The sequence below is a fragment of the Eutrigla gurnardus genome, assembly GCF_963514095.1.
Source record: "Eutrigla gurnardus genome assembly, chromosome: 7".
In the NCBI taxonomy this organism is placed as follows: domain Eukaryota; kingdom Metazoa; phylum Chordata; class Actinopteri; order Perciformes; family Triglidae; genus Eutrigla; species Eutrigla gurnardus.
In genome coordinates this window covers 4,502,039-4,517,067 of record NC_139921.1, presented here as the reverse complement: position 1 = coordinate 4,517,067, position 15,029 = coordinate 4,502,039, and the positions used below count along the sequence as shown (strand labels likewise).

At 42.8% G+C, this 15,029-nt stretch overlaps 1 protein-coding gene and 1 pseudogene across 2 annotated transcripts in view; both read left to right on the top strand.

Annotated features, from left to right (window-relative positions):
* LOC311016326 (leucine-rich repeat and fibronectin type-III domain-containing protein 2) overlaps positions 1-4,488 on the top strand; it is a 122,543-nt gene extending 118,055 nt beyond the window's left edge. The window contains exon 5 of the mRNA XM_084013954.1: positions 1,961-4,488. Coding sequence (XP_083870080.1) covers positions 1,961-2,951 — 991 coding nt within the window. The 3' untranslated portion in view covers positions 2,952-4,488. The remainder of the gene's footprint in view (positions 1-1,960) is intronic.
* Positions 4,489-12,497: 8,009 nt separating this feature from the next.
* LOC311015817 (putative nuclease HARBI1 pseudogene) lies at positions 12,498-13,923 on the top strand (annotated as a pseudogene). The gene is made up of 2 exons: positions 12,498-13,483; positions 13,559-13,923. The product of its transcript is annotated as a putative nuclease HARBI1 pseudogene (transcript).
* Positions 13,924-15,029: the final 1,106 nt, after the last annotated feature.

The following is a 15,029-nucleotide window of genomic DNA, read 5'->3' as shown; positions in this document are numbered from 1 at the left end:
TCATTGCTCACACATGCACACCTACTGTGCTCCTCTAGCTGGCTGACACAGTTTCCCAGGGCACTGCCCGCGCTCGAGCAATGACATGATTAAAAATCAATCAGGGCCACGTGAGGGAGGAGAAATACTGCATGAGTTCTCTCAAACATGTGAGCCAATGCAGCTTCTTTCTAGTTAGGGAAGAAGGCAGTTAGGGATGAATAATGGACTGCAGCCCTACTGGTGTCTGTGTTCTGTGCAGGTATTACAGGGCTTTCAAAGACATGGATGTATGCACGCTAGGAGAACCAAAACAAGTATTCAAGGGCCGTTATCAACCCACAATTACAGACAAGCTATAACACTATATAATAGCAGTGGTTCCCAGCTTAACTGTCAGATGTACTCCGATTTACGCATATTTTTGTGGGTCAGTCGGTGCAGATTGGTTCATATGCTATACAGGTTGCAGTCCTACTGCTACCACTTTCTGTAACATATGCTGAATGTTTAAACCATTTATTCATCAGCTTACGCTTCCTATTTCAGGAATCTGGCCATGTCAGCTTTAATTATTTTCCCCACAATAACTGCATTCTTGCACTTAACGCTGTGATACTGAGATTCATTACTGAGTAGAAGAGTATGGCCTTGCACTGGCGGTGTTTATGCTCATTCCTTAATACTGAGTGGTGATCACAGGGATGTGATGTCTTTGCTATATGCCTGGTACTGAAAAAGAGTAGTTACCCGAGAGACATTCTTCAATTTACTTAATATTCACTCTCAATAATCTCCACCAGCATAAGAGCGCTACTAGGATAAATCATTAATAGCTCATGCTGACCGGTCACAATTCTTCTGGGCCCCATGTGTTATCTAAAAAGCTGCTGCAGCCCAACATGTAGTTACTTTACATGTAGCCGCAGAATAAAAACATCCATGTTAAAGTTATATAAAGATCATACTTTTTACTAAAATCAAGGCAAATGCAAGACATAGGCAGTAGGCGTTAATTTTTTTTAAATGTTGCAATTACAAACCCGTCTGCTACTTCAGTGCCACGAACAGGGACGTGAGTTGTTGATTGTTAATGAATGAAAAAAAAAAAAACATTATCATCAAATATGTCCTGATATGTACACAGGTACCAGAGTAATGGAGTGTGGATTCAGTGTGTCTGCAAACGGTTGCAGACATCTGGTTCCATTCTGATTTAATGTGGTCAGTCGAGTCAATTACACATAACATACCGCTTGGAGTACAGTGATTTAATTTCATCAAAGCACCACATTACAAAAGCACCTGTGTCGTGCAGTTTGAAATTGTAATTGTAATACATAGACAGATGACTTTGTTGGGCAAAAGCTTCCATTACTGGCTGTCTACACAACACAAAACATACAAGAGTATTTCATTGATTGGCGACACATCTTAGAGACTTAACAAACTGCAGATTGGCTTGTAATTCATCCAAAAGCTGCGAGGCCTGGCTAATCATTCATTATCGTGTTAAACAGAATGTACAAGAAATGACATTCAGTCAAAACAAAATTCAAATAGTGGCCATTGAACTCATTGCTATTGCTTTATGCATATTAAATGGAATATACTGGAAGCTATGATGTCATCTTTCTAAATTACTCTGTGCATATATAAAGCTACTTAGCATGTTTCATTCTGGCTTTTTTTTTTGCATCTGTCCCAGAATAACAGACTAAGCCAATGTTGCTTTTAATACCAAAGAGGGCGCATCTGCAAGCTTGAGTCCGTTTTTTTCTAGTCCAAATCAGAGTGAATGTATACTTTTTTGTTTCTCTCAAATCAGTTTGTGAAGATCACTATTTTTCTGGTTCTGGTAGCAGATTCTCCTGCAGAATCCAAGTCAGTGGTTTCAAAAGGACTAAACCCTTAGTTAGTCTTAAGCTCACAGAGCAACAGGCCTGTAGTGTTAATGCTGTACCTCTCTGTCTCTTGTCAGGATGATTCCCACGACTAACAGAGCCTTCATTGTCACAAACCTTGTCCCCGGGATGCAGTATGACCTGTGCGTCTTGGCCATCTGGGATGACACCGCCACCACCCTCACCGCCACCAACATTGTCGGCTGTGTGCAGTTCATCACCAGGGAGGACTACCCGCAGTGCCAGTCTCTCCACAGCGGCTTCCTGGGCGGCACCATGATCCTGGTCATCGGTGGTGTCATTGTGGCCACGCTGCTGGTGTTCATCATCATCCTCATGGTGCGGTACAAGGTGACCAGTGGCATCCAGACTCATAAATTACCCGCTGTGAGCAACACGTACTCCCAGACCAACGGGGGGTTGAACAGGTTCAACGGTGCCCCGCCACAGGTCAAATCCACCGTGGTGGTCATGCGTGAGGAAATGGTGGAGTTCAAGTGTGGATCTCTCCAGAGCAGTCTGTCTTCATCCTCATCCTCTTCTAACTCATTAGACAGCCACACAGGAAGGGGGGCTGGCGACCGCTACAGCATGCAGGGCAGCGAATGCAGCACCCTGCCCAGCAGCAAGTTCAGAAGGCACAGGCAAGGTTCCAAAGCAAGGCCAAACCTGGACCAACTTTTAGGGGCCTTCACCGCACTGGAGCTGCGAGGGGTGGCGAGGGACCACCATGGGGCTTCTGGGCCCCCCACCACTTCTAGTGCTGTGATGACTGTGGCTATGGTACCCCCGTCCGACAAAGAACCCCTGCTCGGGAGGGCCGAGTCCACCACCATGCTGGGACGTCTATTAGGGATGCCCCAGGAGGGTAAGCCCAAGAGGAGTCACTCGTTTGACATGGGTCATGTTGGGGCTGCACAGTCCCGCAGCAGCCACCCTCGCAGGATCAGTAACATCTGGACTAAGCGCAGTCTGTCTGTGAACGGCATGCTGCTGCAGTATGATGACAGTGAGGACGAGAAGCCCACTTTTGAGAGTTCTGAGTGGGTCATGGAAAGCACAGTTTGAGCGGGTCTAACTGTGAGATCCGTGGCTATGAAATATATATATCAGGAACTGAAGGAAGATGAAGTTCCAGAAGGATTCTGCCTTTGGGTATTGCATGAAGTCCATCCATGTGAATACCGTCTAAGTAATTATGTGAGAAAAGACACTCAAATTGATAGATTCCCGGCCATGATCTCAAATCTCTGACAGTGTCTGTTTTTGGATTTGAAATATTGTTGTCATCTCAAAATCACAGAACCTTGGATTGTGCAGAGGAAATCAGGCACTTGAGAGTGTATCTGAGAGAAAGCGGGAAAGACGGATGAGGAATTCCAAATGGATTTATTATATCTTCATCGAAATAAAAGAATGAAGAGGACTTGCATCAGCCGCGATGAAGTGGAGGTGCATCCCAACGTCTTGGACCCTAAACAGTTTATGGGACTACTGCAACAGTAGAGAGAAGGACCAAAGGAGTGAAAAGAAAAAGAAAACAAGTCATTTTTATTTTTATCTGGGTTTTTCTATCATTTTTACTATTTATTATTTGAGGTTATACATCAGCAGGCACAGCTCTTCAATGAGTTTAACACCCACACACAAAGAAGCTACCCCTTCACTTTCAGCCATTTCACATAATTCAACAGTACTTTCAGTCAAATAAAAAAAAAATGTTACAGTCCAATAAGCAAGTCTTGTATTTCCACCTCAGGTTATGTATCATATCATATGAGGTTATTTAAATATAGAAGCAAACAGAAATACAACGAACCACAAACACACACGAGAATCATCAACAGCAAATAGAAAGACCTCCACTTGTTTGCAAATGCTTCAAACAATGATTTGGTCTCCAGCCAATCAAGGTCAGGATCAATTCCGGCTGTTACAAAATGTCTTTCTGAATGCTTCGATGCGCTCCCCATTGGCCAATGCAGGTCACAGCGGTCCCCATAGACTCCAAGGCCATTGATGTAAAGCGAGTGTTTGCCTCAGGATACGGTTTCAGATGCTTTCAGCGCATATAACAGTCGCCAGGCGGGGATAGTCTTTGAAATCCATCAAGCCCACTTAATCATTCACTTATCCCCAGCAGGATGGAATATTCGGCTCTAATTCTCTTTAGGTACACAAACAAAAGGGTAAGACAGTTACTCATTTAGTCCAGTTAAATGGCAGAATGAGTCCAAATGGACTTCATCATCTTGATAAAGGTCATTACGCTGCTCGGGAGAGGATGTTTAGTGGAGAAAATGTGAGAAAGAAAACTTTTTAAGGTCCAAACCGCTGAAAAGTCTCTCTCTGGAAATCCATTTCACCAGATTGTATGATACAGAACTGTTGTTGGGTTGAGTATTATTTGAAGACATTCATCAAAATGTCATTGTCTTTCAAAAAGAACTGTACACTGCAGTGAGATACTTTGAATTTGTGGTTATTTGGATTACTGCCAATGATCAACCGAGCCATCCCGACACATTTCGATGCCTTTTCTCAATATTTTGTGGGTCTGCATTTCAAGATGTGGGATGGTCATCTGTTTGTTTTTTTTGTGTTTGTTTAAAAAAAAAATGTTATCATCCCTAGGTGTACCGTTCTATATATTGGCATTTCTTTGTACAATAACTGGGTGAGAATGTAAATGGGGGGGAATTGTGCAGTAGTGCTTTTATTTTCATGTCAGGCAAACAGTGAGAAGGTGCTTTACTGTGGTGTACCAACTTGGCCGTTGTTAGTTAGCTTGTTGAAATGGGATTTTATATGATACTACATGTAAAACCATGCTGATTTTAAAGGTTCAGTTCACCCAAATTAAAAACAAAAGGTTTCCTCTCATGGTATCTAGCCATGTAGATACCTTTTGATTTATTTGCTTTGGTTTTGAGATATCCATCTACAAGATAACACAGGGTTACAGGTGTGCAATATGAGAATATTTACTGTGAGACAATGTGTGACCTATCACATGTCTGATTTTGACATAACGTTCATAACACAGTAGCCATCTTATACCTCAGGGTATATTCATTTTTTGTGGGCAATTTTGAAATCTAGTGGACATCGTCATGGCGACGACACCCATTGGTTTGTAGACTATGGTTTTTCAGACACCAATTCAGCATTTTGACCATCGGCATCTTGGAATCTTTGCATCCAGTGAAGGAAGTGACCATATTTGGACTGCGGAGGAGCGAGGGGTGGATCTGATGAAAACAAGTGGCAGAGCAGCAACACTACTGGTACATGATCCATCTGGATTCTGGTGTAAAGCTGCTAACAACGTTAGCTTCCTTAATTTAGGTTAAACATTACAGCTAATTGTTAAAGTAATATTAAGAAGCTAATTGCATTGATAGCGTAGCAAGGCTGTGGTAGCGACACCATGGTAGCAACCTGTCAATCAAGGTAGCCCCACCCTCAAGAATACCCTGCTTCAAGGTCTATTTGACTCTAAAAGAACATCATGCTGGATTGAAGACACCTTGAAATTCGAGATTGAGACCATAAACTTGTGTTTACAATGTTTACCGAGATAATAAAGGAGGATCATTTTCACCAGGAGTCACCTCCTGATGGCCAGCAGGGGAAATGCAGCTTTCAAGCACTTCCACAGTGGTTTCAATGTCAGAGCCGGAGGTTGCTGCCTGGTATCAAACACTCTGAAGCATCAGGTTAACGTCCTGCTGCAGTAAATCCACCACTGAACATATTCCTGAACAACACTCAGCCAATTTATGCAATTCTGAAACTTAATTATTTTCTTAATAAACCATTCATCATTTGTGTGGTGCCTCTGACAGGCTAGAGAAGTCATTGGTTTTGGTATTTTCATAAAATGATTTGTTAATAAGACTTTACAACTAGGATTTCATCCACATCGGCCACTCTTACAAGGCATCCACAAAACATGCATAGTTTTGCATCATTTTAAATTTTGCATTTCTCTCAAGGAACTTCCTCTGGAAATTGGCAGCTTCTTCAAAACTTAACACAACTGACTGAACTCTGTAACTCTCAGAACTTTGCCACTATTTCCCTTGTAAATTTGTGCCAAATTACACTTTTCTTTCAATAAACATTGTTTCACTAAAATCTAAAATTTTGAGTGCTTTGACAGGGAAAACAAAATTCTATTGTATTGGGTCGAGGGGCATAAATCGGGTTATCGCAAAATCTGTGAAAACAACAGGTGATTTTTGCCATTTGGGTGAACTGACCCTTTTAACCTGCTACATCTACCTGTGACATCATGTAACATCCCTTTCCACGCTGCTAACTCACAAAACAATGTAAGTGTGTACTTGACTCGACAGTCATGACTCTCACCTGAGGTTCTAGGACAAAAACAAGAAAAAAAATAACTGTTTCTGTGTGAAAACATTTTTGCTACAAAAGAATATAAAATATTGATGAATTCCTACGAACCAAACTGGCTCTCCTGTGTTTTCTCTTCCTTCAACATCTCACAGATACACCCGATTCTTTCATGTGCCTTGGATTAAATTACTAATCACGTTTTTGTCCCTCATCCGTCTGAGCTTAAAGTGTTACCTTACTGTTCCTACCTGCAGAGTACAAAGCAGCTGATGGAGTGTCCTTCCTGTCTTGCTGTCTTTGTTTACCGGGGATGAGCCGAGGGTTTTTACTCCTCAGGTCCAGCAGCTGTAATCAGGCTAGTCGCTGCTGACTCACCTCGGCACTGCCCTTATTACAAATCACCGGTACATGCAGCTCCTGGCCAGAGCCCATAATAAGGCCTTAATTCATATAATCTGTCAGGAAAGGTGCTTACAGCAGCACAGAGTAAATATAATCTCCACAAGGGCCGAGCGCTGCATGAGAAGACAGAGATACGCTCCAGCTGACGGCTGAGGAGGAACATGACTACATGCATGTACTGTTGTCTTTATATGACAGTCATATACAAATACACTCACTGGAAAGACAAATTAAAAGGTGTGTTGAGACGTCATCTGGCAGTAACACAAACTTGTATAACTTCACAGCAGTGACTGAAACATCCTGTCACCTTTATGTGTGTGACAACATCTGCAAGACGCCAACTTTTGAACAAATCTGGCAATATGTGTATTGCATTGCCCTGATGGCTGCACTAAAAGCAGACCATGAGTAGCAGTTTAGTAAGCCTGTAACAAAGTACCTCCAATAATGCAAAGCAATGTTTCAATGTAGTGCATTATTTAATAAGACGACAGATGTATACATATTTTATTAAATAGGCCAGACATGGTGTTGTGAGTGCCTTGAAAGCACACAACAGGTATGGATTCATCAGACAAGAGGAACACTTTATATGAGGAATTACTATCTAATGCCAGCTTAACACAAAGGTCTGTGATTGAATGAGTCATGAAACGTGTTTATTATTAATGTCAAACTTTTTCTAGATTCTTTCAGGAAGTGGAAAAAAATAACATTACGACGATTGGTTATTCATGGCTACTTCAGGCGCATCAGGGAAAAGGTGGTATTTGTGAAAAATAGGTTTCTTGTGTGTCTCTCTCACTCCCAGCCTGGCTTTAGTGTCTCTTCCTGAGTGTGTCTGACTGTGGTGATGAATCAGTAATCAGAGTATATTTGTGTAAATTTCCAACTTCCAACTTTTCATTTCTACCATTTTATATGAGCACAAACATCCATGTGATCACAACAAAAATTTGACTGTGTGGAAGTTAAGAAAGAGTGCAACCCAGCATAAGTTACCATGGCGATCTAACCTGATAAGAAGTAAGAATGAAAAACCCAGAGTTAAACCTGATGTTACCTCGCTAATCCCAAATCCTGCTCCGTAGTTCAGAGCTCTGGCCTCATCGTGGCATCCAGGATCAAGCTGCACTTGACGGGTGGACGGAAGGATGGAGCGCCGGACTCGGGTGGAACGAGAGGAGGTGGATGCTCGAATATACAGTAGTCGATGTTCCCCTGATGTTCTCTGCCCAGAGAATGATGCTGCCATTTACATTCCTCCTGATGCAAAAATAAATAAATGCAAAACAGGAATGTACTACTGTTTTTTGTTATTTTTTGTCTTTTTTTTCTTGTGTAGCAAATTTTAAGGACAAAGACACAACTGCAGTTGTATATCGCTGTGTTGCATAATGAATACATTATCCTTAAATCCTTCAATCATAAATCAAAGTAAGGGACACAGACATGTTGCTCTAACTAACACCATTGTAAACTCATCTGTGTCAGTTTGAGATGGAACAAGTCTGTGTAATGATCAAGTCACATGGATGGTTGGGTCAAACAAACACAGACTTTCACCCAGGATGCAGCTGTTCATGTCCCTTATGAAACCAGCATTATGTTTACCTTCATTTTGCGACATAATACTAATAAGTGTGTTACATAACAAACGTGCTTACTCTAACTCAAACCACGATACTGTCCTAAAAGTAAAACTTAACCTACGTTGGAAGTTTATTTTGAAAAGACACTGGAGTGAAAGCTGACTTGCTGTTCCTCATGCATCCACTAGAGGCACCAAGAGCGCAAGACCAAGCGGCTGCATTTTGATGAGATAGGAGTGAGAATGCGTTGCCTCTTCTTGACTAGTAATATCTGTACAACATTTCAACCCATCTAACGGTTTTTGAGATATTTCCGTCCCCTGACTGTTAACACCACTGGAAACTGTGAGGAAATCCAGAGTCTGAGAGAAAGGTCGCAGAGAAAGAATTGAGTCTTTTTATTTGCCAACACATTCAGATTGGGTGCGATCACTTGAGTGGAATAGCTGGTTTGATGTCCTGTCTGCTTAGACGAGTCCAACTAAATACCACTTTGTGAACTGCAGGTATTTGATGCAGCAGAGAGAGATCTGTTGACTATCATTGACTGCGCTGCATTCTGGGAACGTTCACACTAATTATCTCACTCCTCTCTTATCTCTGACCTCTGCAGTTTCCGCTTTATTCCCAACAAATACAACAAAGTTCTGTTTTGCAGGGCAGTGACCCCTTTTAGGTTCCTCAAGTCCTTTTTTGGGCAGTTTCATTTATGCAGCTTTTTTCACACTCCCAGCCCTGCGGCGCATCTATCCATCATCCTTTATGCCTGAGCACGGCCCGCAGCTGTGTATTTTGTCTTTTAAATAGAGGGAAAACACACTATATTAGAGGTCATGACAAAAGGTTTGCACAGCCGAAGTCTCATATTCCCCAAAAAGTCGGTGTCCATTACAGAGAGCTCTCTGAAAGCAAACTGCATCTCCCGCCTGCTGCTGCAGCAACATCACCGCTTGGGGATTCTTTATTCCCAGCGTCCGATATTAATATCCCCATTATTAATAATGTTTGAGGGAACATATAGCTGACGGTGCAAGGTTTTTTCTTTTATTTCCCAGACAAAGTTGTCTGGCTGGAGAAAAGTTCGATGGCAGGACTGGAGAGTGAAATTTGAGCCTGCCAGAGTTTATTTAGTCTCATCTCAGAGTCGGCTTCCCCTCGTTCATTCTTAATAAGTTTCTCATCCGCTGTCACTCTCTCTCCCTCTCAGTAACAAGCAATTAAGTGATACCTGCTGGATAGTGTAATAATGTGTCAGAATGCAATAAAATGCTCCTCTGGATGGCTATGAAATGCAATCACATCACCACATTATTACGTTTAATGTCATGTATGGTGTTTCTTCATAAAAGTGTCGCATATTTCTACCTGGTAATGTAATTCTAATCCTGATGGATTCATATATGCCACTATGAATAAATAATATTGCAGCATTTTGAGTAATTGCAGTAACTATTTTACTGAGATAAGAATCAGCAGTCAGGTGTACTCAAACCTCTAATTTATCTCTACTAAAGTAGTAATACCACGATGTAAAAATACTGCTACAAGGAAAGCATTTAGAACTGAACTTAAAGCTGCACTGGTCACTATGTTAATATTAACAATGGATCAAATGACCATGTTAGTGGAGGGTAACCCTCTAACGTCAGTTTGGATGTTGGAAGTTTCAGCTCGTTGTATGCATCGTGTCTTTTCAAAATAAACTTCCAATAGGTTTACTTTGTTTTTATGTTTATTAGGCAACAAAACTACTTGGGTTTGAAAGCAGCAACTTTAGACAGAGCAACTTCCATCCAGTAGACTGCTGTCGATAGTCATGTGACTAGCGAGTCACGTGGGTCAGTCAAGTTAACATCCACAATGCCCCTTTTGTAAACCTAACTAAGTCGTTTTTTTGCTTAAACCTAACTTCCTGTGAACTTTATTTTGAAAAGAGAGTATGTAATGAGTGTACATTGAAACGCTGTGACTGACTCTTATGTCTATGTAGAGAGTCAACAGGTTGAAGCTTTGGAGCTCTCGACCTGCATTATTTCATGCACGTGAAGTCGTGTTATTGTAGTGAATTGCACAGCTGATGATGCTAGTGGGCTAACATCACTTATTGGTACTTTTCAGACAATCAGATTTCCCCCGGCAGACGCCCCAGAACAGATGACTCATGAGGAAAAATGCCTTTTCTCATACAGGCGAAGAATCAGGAGGCGTCTTTACACAGAGATCACCATAATCACAGAAAAAAGAGCCGCGATCGCACCGTTTCTAACTTTGGTTTGCAGCATTACAGCAGAGGGAATGCAAGTTTAAGGCACTTCAGGTTTGGCTTCACTCTTCAGAAGCAGAGATCGTCACCTGTTCTGGATCAGATCCACCGGGGTCTCAAAAGCATGCTTGTTGTTTTCATCATTTATGTATTGTTACTCCATTTCTGATTCAGCAACCTCAGAACGACAGGAAGAGAATTGCGAAGTTCTTGCTCGAGTTAAAATATTATAAAACTATGCAAATGTTGCGTATTCACCTCATTTGCATCTTTGCATGTAAACATGAAAAATGTAACAACTATAGGTGTCAAAATAACCAGTAAAGTTGATGTATGAAGGAGCATAAAATGGAAATACCTCAAGTAAAGTACCTCAATATTTCCACCACTATCACTCAAAATGATATCGCAACCATTTTGAGGAACTGTGCGGTTCTTTATTACCTTCTATCTCATCATTATTATTCCATTTACAGGGTTTTATTTATACAGATTTTTCCTTTATGTTTTTGAGATTTGGCCGCCACTCATTAATATTCTGTTAATCAGAAAATCACAAATCAGGGGAAGAGATTCATATCAGTGGCTGTCGTCCTGTTTTCCCGGCAGGAGGGCGTTCAGATATCCAATCCCTCGCGTGCCTCCTCCTACACCAACACCTCTCCACCTCAATTGATTCTTCTCTCAACACCTCCAGCATCTCATCTCTTCTACTCAAAGTGTGCCCAAGCTCAAGGTGCAGTATTGGTGACCCGTCTTTCACCTTCTATGCGATGAGAGATTTGCCTCTCAAATCTCCTCTGTCTGCCGTCGATAGCAGTTTCCTGTGAGCTCGTCAATGGAGCATTCAATGAGCAAAGCATTACATTAAACTAAACATCAAACTGAATCCTGAATCTCCCCGTCAGAGAGTCTTATCAACAAACACACAGTTTCATAAAGTCTGTTTGTGTACATGCTTTTACACTTTTCCATATTTCAATCATACACCTGCCAACTCAACTTCTAAATACTTAAAACATGATTCACTTGACTGAGCTGATCAACAACATGATTAACAGTAAGCTGAAAACATATTTGTGTTTACTGTGTTACCCAGAAGAGGATAAAGTAAAACCAAACTCGACTCTGTGGAAAGTATGTCGAGTGAGCGTGAAATACCGTTTGGACTTCATCTTCCTTTCATACTTTCATGAGGTAATCACATGAGTGGGATGTCAGTTTAGTTTGAGAGGAAACCGAGAGAAAAGGTTGTTCAACAATCGGTGACAGTTTCAGTCAATTGTGTTTTTATTACAACAACAGAGCTGTGATTCTCTTTTTTCGCCTTCAATATGAAACATCTCCAGCTTCCTGAAGATTATGAAAAGTTTTTACACTTGATGGGGTTTTTTGCCTTTGCCGTAAAAGTGTTGATGTTGCGGAAACGCCTTTGCCAAATCAATTCCGACGTAGCAAACATTTCCCGAAGATCTTCATTTTTCTCTTGTAGAAGTTAGATGACCAAGCTCTTCTTCTTCTATTCTGTTTACTGGCTGATTAAGTTAATTCGCTTGGAAAGGCATAATTTGCATTTCTTTTTTTTTTTCATTTCAAAAGTTTGCTTGTCGGAACATCCACTAAACGGCCGGCCTGGCTACGTAAAACAAGGACAAGCTCAGGGGCCTCATTTATAAACGTTGCGTACGCACAAAAGAAGGCGTACGCCACTCTCTACGCAAACCGTGGGATTTATAAAAAGAGAACTTGACGGGAAAATGTGCGGTCCTCCACGCCAACTCTGACCCATGCGTACGCACATAACTGGGGTAATGAGAAACTGCGCCACTGATGGCAGAAGAAAGAAACGGGAGAAACTGTGTGAAACTGATACTGATCGTTTAAAATAAATAGTTATATCACCTCTCATATATGAACAGTTCATTTGCAAGAAATGTAGCCATAAAAAAAAACACTATTTCTACAATGAATAACATACTCCCTGGAGTGCACACGGGAAACATATGATTTAGGACAATAGTAAGACAACAGCAGGGCAAAGTATGTTCACACTGATATGAATGCAGTGTAATATATTAACATCCTATATCATATAGCCCATTCCGTTTCATCTCCGTTTTCAATGCATAACGCATAAAACACTTTGTAACTGTGTTTTGTTGCCATACAAATAAAGACTATAATGATCTTATATTGTTAGTCTGAAGAACTGTTAGTTAATCGGGGTAATCCTCACACGTGTAGCAGATTCCACCTAATAGATGGGCATATAAAGGCAGGTACTCACAATGCGTCATGACGCACAATGGCTGCTTTGGCACTGTTAGAGGATGTGGCAAACGGAAGGATACGGAGGGAGCGGAACTTCAGAGACCAGCAAGATCCACTGGCCAACAGTGATGAGTGGCTGATGAGCCGTTTCCGACTCCCACGAGCTGTCCTCTTGGATCTGTGTGCGGCATTGGGCCCAGCCTTAGAGAGGAGCACCCGCAGAAACCACGCCGTGCCAGTCCCGCTCCAAGTGCTCACAACAATCGGGTTTCTGGCAACCGGCACATTCCAGAGGGAATTGGCAGACAGGTCAGGGATATCCCAGCCAACCTTCAGCCGTGTCATGCCAGACGTGTTAGGAGGTATAATTGGTTTGTCGAATCAGTACATAAAGTTTCCTTATACGGTGGGTGAACAGGCAAATAAAAAAGCGCAATTTGCAGCAATGTCCGGTTTCCCAAATGTAATCGGTGCCATTGACTGCACTCATGTTGCTATAAGGGCACCGAGTGAGAATGAATTTGCTTTCATTAATCGTAAGCATTTCCATTCCCTCAATGTCCAAATTGTATGTGATGCAGACATGTTGCTCACAAATGTAGTGGCTCGGTGGCCTGGATCAACCCATGATTCATTTATACTGAGACACAGCAGTGTTGGGCGCAGACTGGAGGCCGGCGCTGTACGTGATGGCTGGCTTCTAGGTACGGATAATTAATGTGGAAATCCTGAGACTTGCAATTCTGTATTTGTGTTTAACCCGTTCACCGACCTTGCAGGCGACAGTGGATACCCCCTCAAGCGGTGGCTGCTCACCCCTTTTCCCAACCCACAGAGCGCAGAGGAGAGCACCTACAATCTGCGCCACAGCCAGGCGCGCAGTATTGTAGAGCGCACCATCGGGCTCCTGAAGGGCAGGTGGCGGTGTCTCGACAGGACAGGGGGAACGCTAGCCTACAAGCCCGAGAAGGTCTGCAACATTATCAGAGCGTGTGCAGTGCTGCATAACGTGGCAAAACTGAGGGATGTGGCCCTGCCCCCCGACGCTGATCGTCTTGGCCCCGACCCGGACCCCTATCCCCAGGCATTTGAGCCAAACGCTGCTGCCGTGCGCCAGCGTTTGGATGTGATGCGTCGCTTATAAAAAATACAGGTATGGAAACAGATTCAAAATAATCATTTATTGATTAACTCCTTGATGGTGGTGTTGAGCTCGGACAGGACACGTTTTATCTCCCGCAGTTCTCCAGCAACTTCATTGATTGCAGTGACTGTGTCTCTCTGTGTCTGCAGGACTGCATCTGAGAGGACACGGCTGCTGGAGGGCTGGGATGCACGAGGTGCAGTGGAGACACTGGGCGCACGTGGCTCAGCTGCAGCACCACTGACCTCGCTTGGACCCGCAGCAACTACAAAAAAAAAGTTGAATAAAGTCACTTGTTTTGTGAACGGAGTCTCAATCGTTTCTGTACATAAATGGGTGAACACAACTTTAATGCATTTGGTTTACACTCTTTTCACATATGGGAATACAAATTACATACCTTGGTCTTCTGCTTCTTGTGGGCCGGCATCGGTGTCCCCCTCCACCTCCGTCACCACTCCACTCAGGAGGGAGTCCCCGATGATCCCCGCCAGTTTTTCCTCCAGCGGGGTGAGCTCCGGTTGGCCCGTCCCCCCGCCCGTGGCACAGACGCTCTGCCTGTGTGCTGCCAGGCGCTTTTTTGCGTCTACTTTTATGTCTGACCACTTTTTTTTCACCTCGGCCACACTCCGACCTTCTGAGGCAACAGCATTGACGTTATCCGTCACATGCTGCCACTCTAGGGCCTTTTTGGCATTGGTGACCCGAACACTGAGTCCACCAAACAATAAAGCCTTCCTCTTCTCCACCTCCCCGACAAGTACTTCCACCTCACACTGGGTGAAATTGCGTTTTTTGGCCTTTCGCTCCGATTTCGCCATGCTTTCAGTCATGAATCAATAGTCATGAGGGGCGTTTCTCTGAATATTTATAGGCAAATATGGGCGTGGTATGGCCCGCACACAGGTGCGCCACATTTAGAGTGGATTGTGATTTATGAAGGGAAATCGGCGTAGGACGTGCGTGCGCACAGTTTTATAAATCTGATTTTTTTTTGGCGCACGCAAACTTTGGCTTTTGGGCGTACGTACAATTTTAGTAAGGATCCTACGCACAGTTTTATAAATGAGGCCCCAGATCACAACACACACAGAGGGAGCGTGACT